This window comes from Triturus cristatus, chromosome 2_2, assembly GCF_964204655.1.
Source record: "Triturus cristatus chromosome 2_2, aTriCri1.1, whole genome shotgun sequence".
Lineage (NCBI taxonomy): Eukaryota > Metazoa > Chordata > Amphibia > Caudata > Salamandridae > Triturus > Triturus cristatus.
In genome coordinates, this window is record NC_140582.1 from 545396115 (window position 1) to 545414605 (window position 18491).

Here is an 18491-nt window from a genome sequence, read left to right on the forward strand (position 1 = left end):
CAAATTTCGCAGTCAGAGTTCACTAAATTATGTGGCAAAAAAGCCTAAAATGTGGCGTAATGTAGCCTATTTTGTTACAGTATTACCTCATTATTTTGCCACTTTTGCACATCAACACTCTCCGGGCATGTTTCATCTTAATAAAACCAGTTTTACTTCCAAACACAGTAATGATCAATGGAATGTGGATCAGTCAACTTTGGCAAAGGGCCTATGACTGTGCAGCAACACGTCAATGTGCTTTGACTAACTTTTGATCTGTTTCAGGTGGAAATTATTTTTTTCGTTAAACTCTGCAGATATAGCAGATGCTGTATTTTGTGGCAAATGCTGTAAATCCATAATTATGTAGATAACGCTGTGTACACAAAATTGCATACTTCCAGTAGAATAAATTATACATGTTTGCAGAGTGTTGGAATCTCTCACTTCAGATTCTTGATTCTAAACAAATACATCCATGAGCAGGTTTGCTTTGTATATGTCATTTTCAAAGCTACTTATATCTGTGATTAAATTGTCACTTGTAGAACCACTATTTCTAACAATTGAAATAAAAATAAATCATTGCTTTATGTAGAGGTAGTGAAAATGTGTTGCCATCAAATTAGCCATGGCTAACTTAATTCTGGCTCACTTCACAAAGCTTTTTTTCCATGAGTAAATTTGACTCATGACTGGAAGCTCATGATAGAATTGGGAGTAAGATGATCCTTCTCACAGAAAAATAATCTACTTTGGGTATTTGCAATCTGATTCTGTACATTTCTCATACAGTGAATCTTTGTTTTGTAAAGTCCAAGTAAGCTGAGTCTTTTGAACTGCACATTTAATGTTCGCATTTTAATATCCACCCACAAGCTAACTTTCACAAATAAATAGCATTTTTGGTATAGACAGGTTGCAAGAACTTGAAAAAACTGACAAGCTATATACAATTTTTACTTAATTCTTGGATAAGAAACAATAAGAACAAACCTTAATGGTCTGCTAACCATTTTCGCTTATAGAATTATAAAAGATGTAAATGGTCCAACCTGCACCCTTCACAGAAAAAATAATATGAACAAACTTCAGTGGTCTGCCAACCATTATTCACTTATAGGATTGAGAGCTGTATTGGTTCAACATACACCATTCTGAGAAACAATGCTCCCAAATAAGGATATTTTACACATTAATTTCTTCTTCTGATGTAAGGTCTCGAGATAGTTTAATTAGGCAAGTTCCCATCAGCCCAGGATCTGTAGCCACAGGGGAAGCTGTGGGTGTCTGCACAGTAAGTAGAGAGAGGGAGGGAGCAAAGTTTGGGGTCATGGCTGTCGTGGTATATCCTGTATTGTGGATGAACGGTGAACAAGGATATTTGAAAACAGCTGGCCCAGCATTTACAGCTGGCATTCGTGGGGGCACAGCCCTTACCCCTGGCTGTGCTACAGATGTTATCAAAGGAGGAGGGAAAATAAAGGACTGTTTTTCAAAGGGTAAACTCTGAGTTTGTGAAGCATCATCATTAAGCTTTGCGATGTCCTGAAAGACAGAAGACAGAGACTGGAATCTGGGTTCCCAACTCAGCATGTAGTCCCAGTTATAGCTACCTCTCAGGTCTTCATCTGATGCCACCAAAGATACAAGCGAGCCAAACCTTGAATCTTGGCCATGAGGCACAAAGATATAGCTTCCTGTGATACCTGACTTCAGGTCTTCTTCTTTTGGCGCTAGGATGTTATGTATTTTCCCAGACCCTTTCTCCGGAGGGAAATGCATGTCACGGGCTTCTCTTCCACTGTCCTCTTTGAAGTTGTTGATACTCTCAGCACTTCCAGTAGCGATGGTCACATCTGTTTCAACAGACTGGAATGAAAGCTGTGCAGACTCTCTTGGAATCCCAGAGTCGGGCACACGTGAACCACACTCACTTAAAGCTGTGCTAGATCCCTTCCTGCAAGGATGTTCATTGATTCGCTTTATTTCCTCATCCTCCGCCGTTTCCCCTTCTGCTGACCCATGGCCACTTGAGTCAGAATGCCTGCTTTGCTTGCCAGCATCTTTCTTTTCACTAAAGTCTACTAAACACAACCACTCTGTTAGAGCGGCCTCTGGAGCTGGATGTTTTCCATCACTGTGACACAGCTGGCGGTCATTGGGCCCGGCTTTTGGCTTTGACATCTCTTTCTTCCCACTTTTGTTTCGCATATATTTACGTTTGTATCTCAAAACAAGTAAAGCAAGACTGAATGACAGGATCAAGAAAATCACCAAGGAGATGATGAGGCTTATGTAAAGAATGTTTACAGAGGCAGCCGGGTACATTTCAAGAGATGTGGACATGTTCACTATGACCATGCAGCTGGTTGATCTGGAGTCTACTTTGGGACTGTGAGCTTTCACCCGGAGTTCCACTTGGCTCTCTTTTTTCCATGAATTACTTCTTTTTCGAGAAAGGTGTCTTCTGAGTAACACCTCTCCACTAGTTGTATTGAGTGAGAAAAATTGAGAGGGTTTTTCAAGTGAATACTCAATAACACCATCCAGCCCACCATCATTATCCGATGCTGCTAGTTTTCCAATTACTTGCCCAATGTCAATGTTCTCAGGGAGATCAAACAAATAATGATTCTTCAGGAAAACAGGGTCATACTCGTCTACTCCCTCCACATCTACATGGATGGTGACAGTAGCTGTTGAGCCACTTTGATCCTGTGCCTGGCCAATTAAACAGTACTTTATTTGACGTTCGTAATCGAGTGTTTGTCTAGTATAGATATCCCCAGTCAAAGGATCTATAGAAAACAAATCCATGTCATTTGAAGTTCTATCATCAGGTGAGCAGGGTGACTGAAAGGAGTATGCGAGGAGCCCATAAAGGCCTGAATCAAAGTCCTGGGCTTTGGCCGTGCATGTGTGTGTTAACGCTGGAAGATTCTCACGAATGACACAGTTGAGGGTGGGAAACAAGAACACTGGAACGAAGTCATTGTCATCGAGGACAGATATAGAAAGGATCGCAAAGGCAACGTTTCCTCCATCTTCATCTCCATCTGTGGCCTGGATAGTTAAAGTGTATTTCAAGACTGTCTCGTAGTCTAGAGCTTTAGCTACTTCAATAGAACCATTTTTTCTGTCTAACTTGAAATGCCCCAATTCATTTCCAGAAACAATGCTGTAAGTAATATCAGCATTTACCCCAATATCATTGTCATTTGCTGAAACCACAGAGATCAGCCTATTGACAGACGTGCTCTCCCTAACCTCAGCACGATACTCCGGACTGGTGAATACTGGTGGGTTGTCATTGGCATCAAGGACATTGATCAATACCGTGGCAGTCGAGTTCAGTGTTGGTGTTCCGCGATCAGTGGCGATGATGGCTAATTTGAAGGTAGATATTGTTTCCCTGTCCAGAGCGCTCCCTACAACAAGATGACCAATAGTTTTTCGAGGAGAGTCAATCTGAACAATGGTAGTTTCGACCACGAAAGTATTTTGAGTGTTGCCACTGATGATAAAGTAGTCAATAAATGTATTATCAGGACTCCAATCATGGTCGATGGCTGAAAAGGTTAGCACACTCGTGCCAACAGGGACGTCTTCCCTCACACCAATGCTATAGTGTTCATCAGTGAACTGGGGGGCACAGTCGTTGAGATCCTGGATCTGAATCTCCACAGATGCAACTGCGGACAAGGCGGGGCTTCCGTGGTCTTTAGCTTCTATCAGGAGCTGAATCCCTTTGCTGCTTCGCTCAGATGACATCTGCTTTCCAGTGAACACTGAGCCTAAAAGACACAAAGTGAGATAATATCAGTGAGTCAAAGAGAAAATAAATATTCTAAAGTATATAGACTGGCTGTGAACGGATGCACCGCTTAGTCAAGACTATGATGGAAGAGGATGTCTATATACTAATTCTTGGGATTTCCAAAATATTGATAAGCTATTCTAATGTGGCAGTGTTTGGCATAATTCTGAGGATAACGAGCATTTACAATCAATACATGTTCTGTCTTTCACTCTGCGCCTCATTTTCATTTGCTGTGTATTTGGTGTATTTAGCTTATATGAATTCCTTCCCAAGATGAAGGAATATGAGGCTCTAAACAATGTCACATTATACAAATTATAATAGTGATCTAGCTTAACATCAGGAAATATATTAGTAAGCTGGACCCGAGCCTCTGTGAGAGTGGCGCTTGCATGGATCATGTAAGGCCAGGGAGCACATCAAGATCCTGTCCTTTGAGATGCGTAGACGCAGAACATGTGCATTGCTGCTTCTTTGTTTTCTGAAATTCGCCGTCTAGAGGGCATTCACGAAACAGGAAAATATCCGGGTTCATGCACGCGCTTCAGACAACTAAACTCGGATATCAAAGCTGAAATTGCCTATAAGGATTTCCGAACGGTGCTGTCTGCATTTCATATATTAATTTGTAGATTTCCAGAGGACTGTGTGATCGATTTCATAAAAAAGGCATATACCAGTGATTGGCTTTGATGTGCTGCTGCTTGCACTCTCATAAAAGTACGTTGTTCACCCTGAACTCACACAGGCACACCGCTCACCCTGCACTCACACAGACACTCGCTCACCATATACTCACACAGACACACCGCACACCTTGCATTCCCTGAGGCACACTGTTCAGCCTGCACCAGCACAGGCACTCTGGTCACTCTGCGCTCACACAGGCACGCTGTTCATCATGCACTCACAAAGGCATTCAGTTCAGCCTGCACTCACACAGGCACACTACTAACCCTGTACTCATACAGGCACGCCGCTCAGCCTGCACGCACACAGGCGCACAGCTCTGTGGAAATATGGATTTTTCTGATCAGTTATGTCCCCTATCTTGGACCCCAACGGTTCCATGTATGAATCACAAGTACATGTATGTTCCCTCCAGTTCTAGTTATGAAGACGCAAACACATGTGCGTCCACCGCCAACATGTCCTTTGTCAGATCCGCCATGAATAGGCCGGATATTCCATTCTTAAGTATGAAAGGCCACCGGCTTTATATGGTTCACTTCTGCCATTTTACAGTCCAGGCAAGTAGGCCCTGATTCTGTCATCGAACTCTTCTTGCCTTCTGCCTCTGAAAGCTCCAGTCTGAGCCTGCAACCGTGACCATGAACTTTGCCTCATTCTCTGCGCGGCTCACGAAGCCTGACATCAGCTTGCTGCCTGCCAAGAACTGTATTTCACCTTCGAAATTATCTGCTCCGTTCCCTGCCCGATGCATTCCTGTCTAGTAGTTTAAGTAAACATTCTTCCAGCTACCGAGCAAAGGCTCGGCTTCTCTGTCCTCATGCAAGTAATTCATAGCCCTGTTACCATGGAAGGTTTCTGCCCCTTGCATCTCATATAGACACTTAGACACTTAGACGCTTGTGCACGCACACATAGTCAGTCTAGAATAGATTTTGTCCAAGAGACTTCCCTTTGTGGATAACATAGTTCTTTAAACATGGGATGTTAGATATGATTTGGGATTAGGTTGACTTGACCCTCCAGACTTCTTGTCTCCACATGTAGAGCTAAATGTCAAGCCCCCTTCACCCCCTAGTTGCACGTCAATCACACGTCATGCTGCTGCGCACGCATCTATGCCAAGTATAATCTTATAGATCCACCTATATATGACATCATAACCAATTATGTTCCTTTTTACTCCTCATTACGCCCATTTTCGGTTACGCAGGTGAATCGTCATCTTCCTTATCAATTGTTACGCCTACCGCATTCGCTTCATTGTATTGTATGTTCTATAAAAGTCATTTCTTGTCAATCATGTATGTACTTCACTTCCTGAACCTTCGTGGTGACGGAACTTGGAGCAACCGATTATAATCGTTCATTGGAATAAAGCCCATTCCGAACCTCTAATACCACGGATTCTGCCTCTTATTTACTGAGCTGTTTTATTATGTTTCTGTACCAAATTAAGTCCCGGTAATTAAATTATTTACCACATGAATGGCGCCCGAACAGGGACACTTTCTCATCTCACGCGCCGGCGGTGAGTTGCAGGCCCGGTCTCCTGCCACAGCTGGACGGACAATAACGCGTACCAGCAGGATTTCCTGTATCTCCCTCCGGTCAAGCGGGGGCGACTGAGGCTGCGATCAACACCCAGACGAGGCGGTGAGAAGTGCGAAGTATCCCGACCAGAGCCTAGCTGAGAGAGCAAGATCCGAGGTATACAGAGGCCCACCAGTTTCCGAAGTCCCAAGTCGAGTCCAGTCTCCGCAGTGTTCGAGTCGAGTCCAGTCCGGTTCAAGTTCAGTCCAGTTTCCGAGGCCTTCCGTTTCCGAGCTACCCGGTGAGTACCATTACTGGGGAGGCTTTCTGACGTGCACATAGTTTGTGCCGGTCAAGACGGGTTTGGGTACACAAATCCGGTCTGCACTGTTTCAGCAGTGTATCTGTACTGTTTAGCAGTATATCAAGTATATAATTCAGTTAATGTCGAGTATTATGTTTAGTGATTTAAGTTTTCCTTAGATCATCATCATTATTGATTGTTCAGGTAAATGTTAAATGTTAAATGTTTTAAGTACGTTCTGCATATTGTGGTATGAATGACTGTTCATTATCGTGGTTACTGTATTAAGTTTTGTTTTAAATCAAGTATCAGATTAGTTCTCAATATGCCGCTCTTTTCAAAATTAAGACAGATCACAACAAGAAAAGGGGTACTCGAAGAAGCCGTTCCTATTCCTCCTAGGGACACTCCAGGGTACTTCATGTATCATAAACATGGCTTAGACGCTATATTATTTCTTGATTTATGGGTAGACTACACCAAGGAATTACCAGAAAGTCAGAGGTGGCCCGCAGCGGGGACCTGGGATGCAGAGTGCATCATGAAAGTCGAGGAAGAGTTATGGAAAAGGAAAGTCAGACAGTCACAGAAAGATGCCGTTGAGTTATGGCGTAAAGAATCTCATAGACGTACAGAAAAAGCACTCCGACAGGAAGAGAAGAATAAAGAAAGTTCAAATAAAGTTCGAGAAAATCTATTAATTGAGGAAGGTATCCGAGTGAAATCAGAACAAGTAGACAGACAAAGAAATGCCCTTATGAATGGTATGTATCCCCTTCTGGCCGAAGGATTACCTAAGGCTACTCCAGAGATACCGAAAGACTTGCCAACCCCATTATTTCCAATAAAGGTACATCCTAAGGGGCATCCTAGAACCGCAGAAGATGTTTTTCTTTCCTCATATTTAGATGACGCAGCTCCCGAGTATGCTAATTCCGCCCCACATAGACCGCCTGTCAGGGAGGTTCAACGCCAAGATCCGGTACCCGTATCTCTACAGCAACGAGTTCCGGCAAGCACATCTGTTTCTACATCTGTCCCTGCAGATACTTCTATAGCTGTGTCCACACCTATAGTTGCTGTATCGCGTTCAACGAATCCTTTCACGCCCGACACCCCAGATGGGGCTACGGGAGGTACTAGCAACACTTTTTCTACGCCACCCAGAATAAATAAACTTACTTTTCAAGAGTCAGGACATTCACGTACACCCAAACTCATAAATGCCCGCACGCTTAAGGAACTTCTTGTAGATTGTAGATATGACCCTGTGCCCGGCAAAGAGGACGAAATGACCCTGGCATCATTACGTATCAGACGAGCCGCGGTGTATCTAGGGAAGTTACCAGGAATGACTGCGCATCTAGATAATATATATCATTTTGTTCAAACAGGGCGAGATTCTGAATGTATTAACAGAGCTATGGAATATCAGAAAGTGGAGATACAGGGAGAACTGTTACGTTTCCTCATAAATTGTGTGATCAGAAATCAAGACCGACCAGGGGTAGACCCGGAAGCAATGCAAATTCTTACCAGATGGAGTCAGAATATATCAGAAGGAAGACATGATAAGCAGAATTGTATAATAGCCATGTGCCGAAAGATCCGAAAAGAAATCGAACGCCTACACGAAGAAAGATTAGCGGTAGACCAGTTCGAACAAAGCGAGGAAGAAGGATCAGGACTGCCCACAGGACAGTCAGACACTATAGCCTATGTAGGTAGAGGAAGATCTTGTAATAGTAATAGATGTCTTATTGACCCGATACGTCCGATATGTCCAGACAATAACAGGAGTTTCCCAACACCCATAGTCCATATAAGGTCTAACGAGCATTCGTTCCAAGCAGCTGACAAATTACTCCGAGAACGAAGGGGTTATCATTTTCTCGATTCTATGGATGAACAAGAATTAGCCAGGTCAGCTGTCCATTGGGTTGACAGTCCCGGAAAATATAGTGATGATACAGTAGCACGCACATTTTTGAATCTCACCCCAGATGAACAGCGTTTAGCTGGGATTTATATGATTCAACAACTCCTTATACTATATCAGAGTCAGCATTCGGACCCTGGTCCCTTACCTGATATATTGACTGAATTACTCATGAATAGATGGAGAGGTTCAGGTACTAAATTAATTAAAGAAATACTAGAATCAAGAAAGCAATACATTCTTTTTGTATGTTCAGAACATGTTTCACTACCCATTAAGGAAAGAACCACGTATTACATGGACAGACAGAATCCTCTACGAGAAGTACACCCAATAAAGGGCGAGGACAATGAGTTTAAACGCGTATTTGTATACACGCCCATATCAAAAATAGAATTGTTAGAAATGAAGAAAGTGGTACCCAGTCATGACAAAGATCCAGCGGGTTTTCACCGAGAAATTAAAGACATGTTACTCATGGGAGAGTATACCTATCCCGACATTATGACAATATTAAAGGTATTAATGCCTGCTGGCATTTATGAGAAACTCAGGGAAAAAGAGTGGGAGGTAGGAGACCAAAAAATAGAATGGTCAGTATTAGAAGCAGAAGAAAAGGCCCGAACTGCAGGAGCAGGACTTGGGGATAAAACTAAAGCACTACCAGGTTTATTAGTACAGGTACTGCCACGTTTATTAACTACGAAAAAGGAAGATTGGGGTACAATTTCAGCCTGTAAACAGAAGCAAGATGAAGACACTAGTGATTACTATGCCCGATTTGAAAAATGTTTTGGTATAAATAGTGGCATAAAAGCAAGTAGCGAATCATACCCACATCTGTTTGTAACAAAATTAGTAGAAAATGCCCTGCCCCAAGTAAAGAATAGAGTATTAAAATTCGAGAGTACCTGGCAAGGTAACACTCCATCACAAATGTTACAAATGTTACAGTACCATCACAATAGAATTAGAGAGGAACAAGAACATGAACACAGACGCATGAAAGACACAAAAATGAAAATGCTAGTTTCTCAGACAGTTCCAGCTGAAGGACATAAAAAGGGTATGACACATTCCGGTGATTCAGCAGGACCTGTAAAAGGGACATGCAATTATTGTAAAAAGCCAGGTCATTACGTACACGATTGTCCAGTTTTGAAACATAATATCGCCATAGGTAATACAAAAGAAAGACCACGGCCACCTAGACAGGATCAGAATGAACAAGGAGCTCCGCAGCACGCACAGTCCATGCCAGCTCCACCACAGTCTGTACAGTTTGTGCCAGCTGCACCAGCGCTGCCCGTTGCTGCCACACAAACCACGACACGACAACTGTACCAGACCGCACAGTACGACTATCCTGATTACCAACGATACGCATGAACCAGCCTAGAGAGGGAAGTTGACTTACCCCTTATCGAGATCCCTGTAGATCAAGAAGGACCTTATGTACATAGTGAATTGTTAGGCCAAGACAGAAAATTTTTACTCGATACAGGGGCAAGTCGAACGACCATAAAACGTAGTGAAGTTCCAGGGGCACCCCTCTCAGGCTCTCAGAATATCTCCCTTGGTTTTTCAGGAAAACCTATTGTTAATGAAGTGTCACAACCTCTTCCACTTACGATAGGACCTTTGACCCGAACTACCGATTTATTGCTTACTAAATCATGTCCAGAAAATCTGTTAGGAATAAAAACACTGAAAGCTCTAGGAGCCATAATATGTTGTTCTCCGGAAGGAGTAAGATTGTTTTTACGTGATTTTAAAGGTCACTATGTATCTAGAGACATGGATCCCCGACTGCAGACTTTACCTACACATCTATGGGCACAAGGCCCTACTGATGTTGGTTGCATGAATATTACACCATATCGAGTCACATTAAAGGCAGGAGTGGTACTACCACGAATGCGACAATACAAGTTACCCCCAGATGCTGTAGTGGCTTTGCTGCAAATCATTGACGAGCTCATTGCCCAAGGAGTGGTTGTGGAAACAGACTCCAATGTATGTAATTCACCAATAATTCCGATTCTTAAACGAACAGATCCAAAGGCCCTGCCAGTATATCGATTGGTTATTGATCTGCGCGAATTAAACAAGTGCATTGTGCCACAATTCCCTGTGGTCCCTGATATCTCGTCATTATTGACAGCCATTGATTCCGAAGCAACATTCTTTACTGTAATTGATCTTAAAAACGCCTTTTTCAGCGTCCCAATAGATCCGGAAAGCCAATATTTGTTCGGGTTTAGTTTAAATGGACGTAGCTTTAAATTCTCACGCGCACCTCAAGGATTTACAGAAAGCCCCAGCATCTATAGCCAAGCACTGAAACGAGAACTTGACAGTATCCACATGCCAGTTAACACTGCCTTGCTTCAATATGTCGATGATCTGTTGATCACCGCTAGAAGCGAACCCGAATGTGAGAAAGCATCACTGACAGTTTTACAATTTCTAGCTGAAAAGGGACACAAGGTGTCCCCTTCTAAGCTGCAATTCTGTGTCCAGCGAGTTATTTATCTTGGACACTCGCTGTCCAAGGAGGGAAGGCAGCTTACACCCGACCGCATTCAGTTAATAGCTAACATGCAAATACCCAAGACACAAAAGGAGGTGCGGGCTTTCATAGGCCTCACTTCATACTGTAGACAGTGGATCCCTCAATATGCATTTCTAGCAAAATCGCTCATTCAGTTGACAACACAGGAGGCAGCCACATCGACTGTTCTCCCTTGGACTCAGGAACATACACAAGCTTTTGAAAGCCTAAAGAAAGCTTTATGTCAAGCACCTGTTTTAGCAACGCCATGTTACAGAAAACAGTTTACACTCTTTGTTACAGAGCGCGAAGGTACTGCCTTGTCAGTACTCACACAGGAACAAGCAGGAGCACACAAACCATGTGCTTATTTTTCTAGTACATTAGATCCAGTAGCTCAGGCTCTTCCTGCGTGCCTGAAATCAGTGGCAGCGACAGCTTTAGCAATACGACAAAGCGATGCCATAGTGTTAGGACATCCATTGACAGTTCAAGTACCACATGCGGTAGAGGTTCTTGTAAATAGAACGCAAACACAACACTTGACTATAGCGCGACTTACAGGGTACGAACTTACATTGTTCCAGCCACATATAGAAATCAGACGCTGTAACACATTGAATCCTGCCACACTTTTGCCAGTAATCGGAACAGACCCACTAGCCCATGACTGTATTGAAGTTATTACTATAACGACGAAACCCAGACAAGACTTAACCGATGTCCCATTGTCAGATCCAGACCTGACATTGTATGTAGATGGTTCATGTATGAGAACAAATACAGGAGAGTTAGTGGCTGCTTACGCAGTCACAACAGATACTGAAGTCATTGAAACAAATCATATAAATACTTTGTCAGCTCAAGCCGCAGAGCTCATCGCTCTGACACAAGCCTGTATTCAAGCCACAAGTAAAAAAGTCAACATATACACTGATTCACGTTATGCATTCGGAGTTGTACATGACTTCGGCGTGCTGTGGCGAGAGAGAGGTTATTTAACTTCCCACGGTGCCCACATTCAACACGGACCCCTCATTCATGCTTTATTAGATGCGATACATCTACCGACTGCAATATCAATTATGAAATGTAAAGCTCATACGAAAGTCACTGATATCATTTCTCAAGGCAATGATCTAGCCGACAGAACAGCTAAACAGACTGCTCAAACACAAACATCCGACATGACAAAGATAATAGTCCCGACGCCGACACATTGTATGACAGTTAAAGATCCTACTTTTGACGTAATTGACATCCAGACACATGCTACACCAGATGAAATAAAGAAATGGACCGAATTAGGAGGGATCCAAACGGATCAAGGATGGATTATGAAGGAAAAGTCTGTGTGGTTCCTTCCTGATTCAATGGTCCAAGTTATAATTAACACTATACATAGTCCAGCACATCTAGGAGAAAAAGCTATGCTAGATAGCATTCAACACATTTGGTTCAATAAACATTTACGAGCAGCAGCCAAACAAAAGGTCCGTACCTGTATGATCTGTTGCCAGTTCAACCCAGGAAAAAGCGTTCCCGTAGAACAGGGTGGATTTCATCCTCCTGATCACCCTTTTGAAGTCCTCCAGATGGATTATATCCAGATGGAACGATGTCGAGGATTCAAATACGTTCTCGTAGTTGTTTGTGCTCTTTCCCGTTGGACGGAGGCATACCCGGTTTCAGATTACACTGCCCCGACTACTGCCAAACAGTTGGTTCGAGAATTCTTCCCACGATACGGTTTACCACGTGTTGTTCACTCAGATAACGGCCAGCCGTTCTCATCCGAATTAATGAAACATGTTTCACTTTTGTTAGGTTATCAGTGGAAATTCCACTGTGTCCGACACCCTGAGGCAGCAGGTCTCGTAGAAAGACATAATCAGACCCTGAAAATTAGATTGTCCAAAATATGCAGGGAGAAAGGTGTCGACTGGGTAGTAGCACTACCAGTTGCACTCTTTTACACAAGAATGGTAGCACACTCTCGAACAGGGCTATCCCCGTATGAAGTGATCTTCGGCAGACCACCAAATATGTGGGGGACGCCTATGCCACGAAAAATAACTGATATTGACTGTAATATGCTGACAGATTACTTAGCTTCCTTGATGTCTGCACTACAATCTTGTCGTTCACAGGTAGCTGCAACCTTTCCCGACAACACTGAGGTGAAACCCCTTGATGTAGTTCCGGGGGACCTCGTTCTTGTGAGGAATTTCGACCGAAAGACTCAGCTGGAGCCCAGGTGGAGATCACCCAAATTGGTCCTGCTCACCACAAGGACAGCCGTGAAGATCGAAGGCAGAAAAGGATGGGTGCATTCAAGTCATATCAAGAAATTTCATGGACTTCCTTCGGATGTGAATAGCCCACCTCGTGTGTCTTCACCCATTGACTCAAAACTACCTTTGGCTGAGGCCAACAGTCAGGAACTTTATAAACTGAAACTCAGGCCTAAACCGTCGGACGATTTGATTGTTTAAGTCCTCTCCAAGGTGAAGCGGTTGAATCTGTCTCCGACATGTATCCCTTAGACCTGAATCATGGAAAATCGCGAAAAATGTTGAAGCGACATGCGTACTGTAAATCATTGCGTAGCCATTGCATAATGACGTTATTAATTTTGTTTTTCTTGAGTCTTTTAATAATTACTGCAAGTATATTGTTGCACATATATTATCCTATTTCTAGACCTGTTTACAATGTTACTGCTGAACATTCTTTTAGTGAATTATCTCCGCTTGAGTTGTCTTATAGATTTGCGCTGCGCAATAACACTTTTATTAGTATGTTACATCACTCCCATCAGGTTAGCAATGCTACAAATTGTTGGATATGTGGCCGACTCCCTCCCTATCAGAATTATAAAGGAATTTTACCTCTCTTTCCATACCCGTTCACACACAACGGCTCCTGTGGAGCATGGTTTAGTTTAATTAATTCTCTAGATTCGAATTCTGCAGTTTATCAAGATAACTGGGTATGGGGAAATTTGAACTTAATTTTACTTAAGGTCTGCTACCCCAACAAGGAGGGACTTCCCCAGAGAACAGGAACTGATCTAGAAAACGAAGTGTATGGATTAGGTAATTTCACGCTTAATCTTATGATCCTAAATGTCGAATCCGAAACTACTCCAATTTTGCCCGCTATGTCAATATTTCCAGTAAAGGGTGAACTATGTGTAAGGAAAAATGGTTCCATACATATGGGCCATAGTAAATGCACGACTGTAGTAGAGTTTAGTGATCAAGGCAAGTCCACATTTAGAGCTTCCCGCCATTCCTATTACATATGTGGTCAGACGGCATATGTACGTTTGCCTCTAGACTGGGACGGTACTTGCTATATTGGATTCCTTTTGCCACCTGTTTTTGTAGCTCCTTCTGATTATCACAGAAATATTCATTTAGTAAATAGTAGAGTAAGGAGAGATCTCCCAATAGTCGATTACACTGAAACAGCATGGGAAAAATACACAGATTTCAATAAAGGTCTCTTTCCCTATATAGGTACTGTTACTAATAGTAAGCTGATACGTAGATTAACTAGAACCCTTGAAGCAGTAGTGAATGAAACTATTTCCGCTTTAGGCAATTTAACAGAAGAGCAGTCTGCTATGCGGATTGTTGTGCTTCAAAATCGTCTTGTCCTTGACGTCATCCTGGCTGATAGGGGCGGAGCTTGTAGGGTCATCGGATCAAGCTGTTGCATTTTCATACCAGAAAATTCGCCATCTGTATATAAGGCCATAACTCGCCTTCATAAGATTGTAAGCCAGATACACCAGAACCCAGGCACCTGGACTTGGTCCGGTTGGTTTTGGAGTATATTATCTACCTTTGGATGGAAGGTCCTATCTTTCCTAGGTATTGGCCTTCTCATACTATTCAGTTGCTGTCTATGTCTACAATGTGGACCAGCGATCTGTGGTCTGTGTGCCACATCGTGTATTCCACCACCAAGAATTCATTCGTCACGGAAGAAGAAAGAAGAACAAATGATGTTATATGAACAGATCAACGGATTGATGAAGATTGATATCTCTTAACGGGCAAGTAGGGGACAAGGAGGGAATGTGGAAATATGGATTTTTCTGATCAGTTATGTCCCCTATCTTGGACCCCAACGGTTCCATGTATGAATCACAAGTACATGTATGTTCCCTCCAGTTCTAGTTATGAAGACGCAAACACATGTGCGTCCACCGCCAACATGTCCTTTGTCAGATCCGCCATGAATAGGCCGGATATTCCATTCTTAAGTATGAAAGGCCACCGGCTTTATATGGTTCACTTCTGCCATTTTACAGTCCAGGCAAGTAGGCCCTGATTCTGTCATCGAACTCTTCTTGCCTTCTGCCTCTGAAAGCTCCAGTCTGAGCCTGCAACCGTGACCATGAACTTTGCCTCATTCTCTGCGCGGCTCACGAAGCCTGACATCAGCTTGCTGCCTGCCAAGAACTGTATTTCACCTTCGAAATTATCTGCTCCGTTCCCTGCCCGATGCATTCCTGTCTAGTAGTTTAAGTAAACATTCTTCCAGCTACCGAGCAAAGGCTCGGCTTCTCTGTCCTCATGCAAGTAATTCATAGCCCTGTTACCATGGAAGGTTTCTGCCCCTTGCATCTCATATAGACACTTAGACACTTAGACGCTTGTGCACGCACACATAGTCAGTCTAGAATAGATTTTGTCCAAGAGACTTCCCTTTGTGGATAACATAGTTCTTTAAACATGGGATGTTAGATATGATTTGGGATTAGGTTGACTTGACCCTCCAGACTTCTTGTCTCCACATGTAGAGCTAAATGTCAAGCCCCCTTCACCCCCTAGTTGCACGTCAATCACACGTCATGCTGCTGCGCACGCATCTATGCCAAGTATAATCTTATAGATCCACCTATATATGACATCATAACCAATTATGTTCCTTTTTACTCCTCATTACGCCCATTTTCGGTTACGCAGGTGAATCGTCATCTTCCTTATCAATTGTTACGCCTACCGCATTCGCTTCATTGTATTGTATGTTCTATAAAAGTCATTTCTTGTCAATCATGTATGTACTTCACTTCCTGAACCTTCGTGGTGACGGAACTTGGAGCAACCGATTATAATCGTTCATTGGAATAAAGCCCATTCCGAACCTCTAATACCACGGATTCTGCCTCTTATTTACTGAGCTGTTTTATTATGTTTCTGTACCAAATTAAGTCCCGGTAATTAAATTATTTACCACAGCTCACCCTGCACTTACACAGGCACACCGATCACCCTCTACTCACACAGGTGCACCGCTCACCCTGTGCTGACAAATGCATGTCGTTCACCCTGAATTCACAAAGGCACGCTGCTCACCCTGAACTCACACAGGCACACCGCCCATCCTGCACTCACACAGGCATACTGCTCACCTTGTACTCACACAGGAAAGCAGTTCAGCCTGCACTCACACAGGCACACCACTAAACCTGCACTCACACATGCATGGCACTCACCCTATACTCACACAGGCACACCGTTCACCTTGCATTGCCAAAGGCACGCTGCTCAGCCTGCACTTACACAGGCACTCTGATCACCGCGCACTCACACAGGCACACCGCTCACCTTGTTCTCACACAGGCATGCTGTTCAACTTTTACTCACACAGGCACACTGCTCACCCTGCACTCACAAAGGCATGCAGTTCAGCCTGCACTCACACAAGCACACCGCTAACCCTGCACTCACACAGGCACATTGCTCACCCTGCACTCACACATGCCCACATATCCCCCTGCACTCACACAGGCACATCGCTCACCCTGCACTCACACAGGCATACATCTCACCCTGCACTAACACAGGCACATCGCTCACCCTGTACTCACACAGGCACACTGCTCACCTTGTACTCACACAGGCACACTGCTCACCTTGCACTCACAGAGACATGCTGTTCAATCTGTTCTTACACAAGCACTCTGATCACCCTGCACTCACACAGGCATACCGCTCACCCTGTGCTCACACAGGCATGCCTTTCACCCTGTACTCAAACGGGCGCACCGCTCACCCTGCCCACACACAGGCACGCAGTTCAACTTGCACTCACACAGGTACATCGCTAACCCTGCACTCACACAGGCACGCCCATCAGCATGCACTCACACAGACACACAGCTCACCATGCACTCACAAAGGCACTCCACTCACCCTGTACTCACACAGACGCACCACTCACCTTGTACTGACAAAGGCATGTTGTTCACCCTGAACTCACACAGGCACACAGCTCACCCTGCACTCACCCAGGCACACCACTCACCTTGTACTCACACAGCCACACAACTCACTCTGCACTTACAGAGGCACACTGCTCATCCTGTACTCACACATGGACACTGCTCACCTTGCATTCACAGAGGCACACCGTTCAGCCCCATCTTACACAGGCACTCCGATCACCCTGCACTCACACAGTTGTGGAAACGGGACCGACCAACCTCTGGTCAGCAGTCCCCACCACCTAACCACGATGAAACTGCACATGGTGCGGTCGCATACTTCCATTCCTCTATGGGAGCTCATGTTATGGCTGTAAACTGGCCGTACCACAAGCTCCCATAGAGGAATGGGAATCTGTGTTCATCCCTGCACCCTGTGACAGGCACCTCAAAGTGCCTGCCACAAGGTGCAGGGATCAACAAGGGGTCACCTATGGCATGATTTGTGCTGGGCGGACCCGTTTTACCGAAAGCCATTTTCGGAGCTCCCCATACTCTCCGTACTTGCCATTCTAGATGGCCTGATCCTGTTTACTCTTCCGTCTTTCTGAATTTCTTTGAGGACCCACGTGTGCCGGCGCCACTGGAGGGGGTGACCGCCCCAAGACTTTGCTACATTCGGTGGCTTCTTAACCCGCCGGGTGTACCTTTCCTGGGCTCTACTTTCTCGGATATACAGACCCTCCAGAACCATGGATCCTTGCCTGAGCTGCACGTCTCCTCATCCTGAGCTCCTCTAGTGTTTCCCACACATTTCAGCGATATTCAATTTCTCCCAAAAATCGTATTCTCTGCGTTGATCGACTTCTCCCATAACACCAAGACCTATCAGTCTTTACTAACGGTGTTCTAATATCCATTGCTTCAACATCCCTCCGTACCCCCTCACTATCCTCGCCGTATCCTTATTTCAGTCTTTTCGTGCCCTGAAGAAGGTGGTGGCTTCGTCTGAAGCCATACACCGAAACGTGCGTTGGCACACCTTACAACAGGAACTACGTAGTGGTGCATTGATTGAAGAAAAAGAAGATGATATATCTCCAAACTCTTATAAAAAAACACTTTTCTACATTTGAATATAAACATATGAAGAAAACATTATACAATCTAACAATATGTGCAGATGAATGTTCTGTCATTAATATAGCAGATATTGATGTTCAATCTATGAAGCTTGCTAAAAAAACATTTCTTCATTACTGTTGACTATTGCATGTTTTTTCATATTTTTCTGTCTCTGACACCACCACTAGTGCGATTTGTGGTTTCTGTCCTCAAACACCATCTTTTATTAGTTCTTGTGGATAGTATGATAGATGCCTTGGCATGAGTGTAGTACGACTGATTTAAGGAGAGAGTGATGTGGTACAATTTGGCATGTTG

The 18491-nt window shown here is 43.9% G+C and overlaps 1 protein-coding gene across 1 annotated transcript in view; it reads right to left on the reverse strand.

The window, feature by feature from the left end:
• Window positions 1-821: 821 nt before the first annotated feature.
• The window catches only part of DCHS2 (dachsous cadherin-related 2), a 1150696-nt gene continuing 1133026 nt past the window's right edge, over window positions 822-18491 (reverse strand). The window contains exon 23 of the mRNA XM_085641695.1: window positions 822-3779. Coding sequence (XP_085497821.1) covers window positions 1171-3779 — 2609 coding nt within the window. The 3' untranslated portion in view covers window positions 822-1170. The remainder of the gene's footprint in view (window positions 3780-18491) is intronic.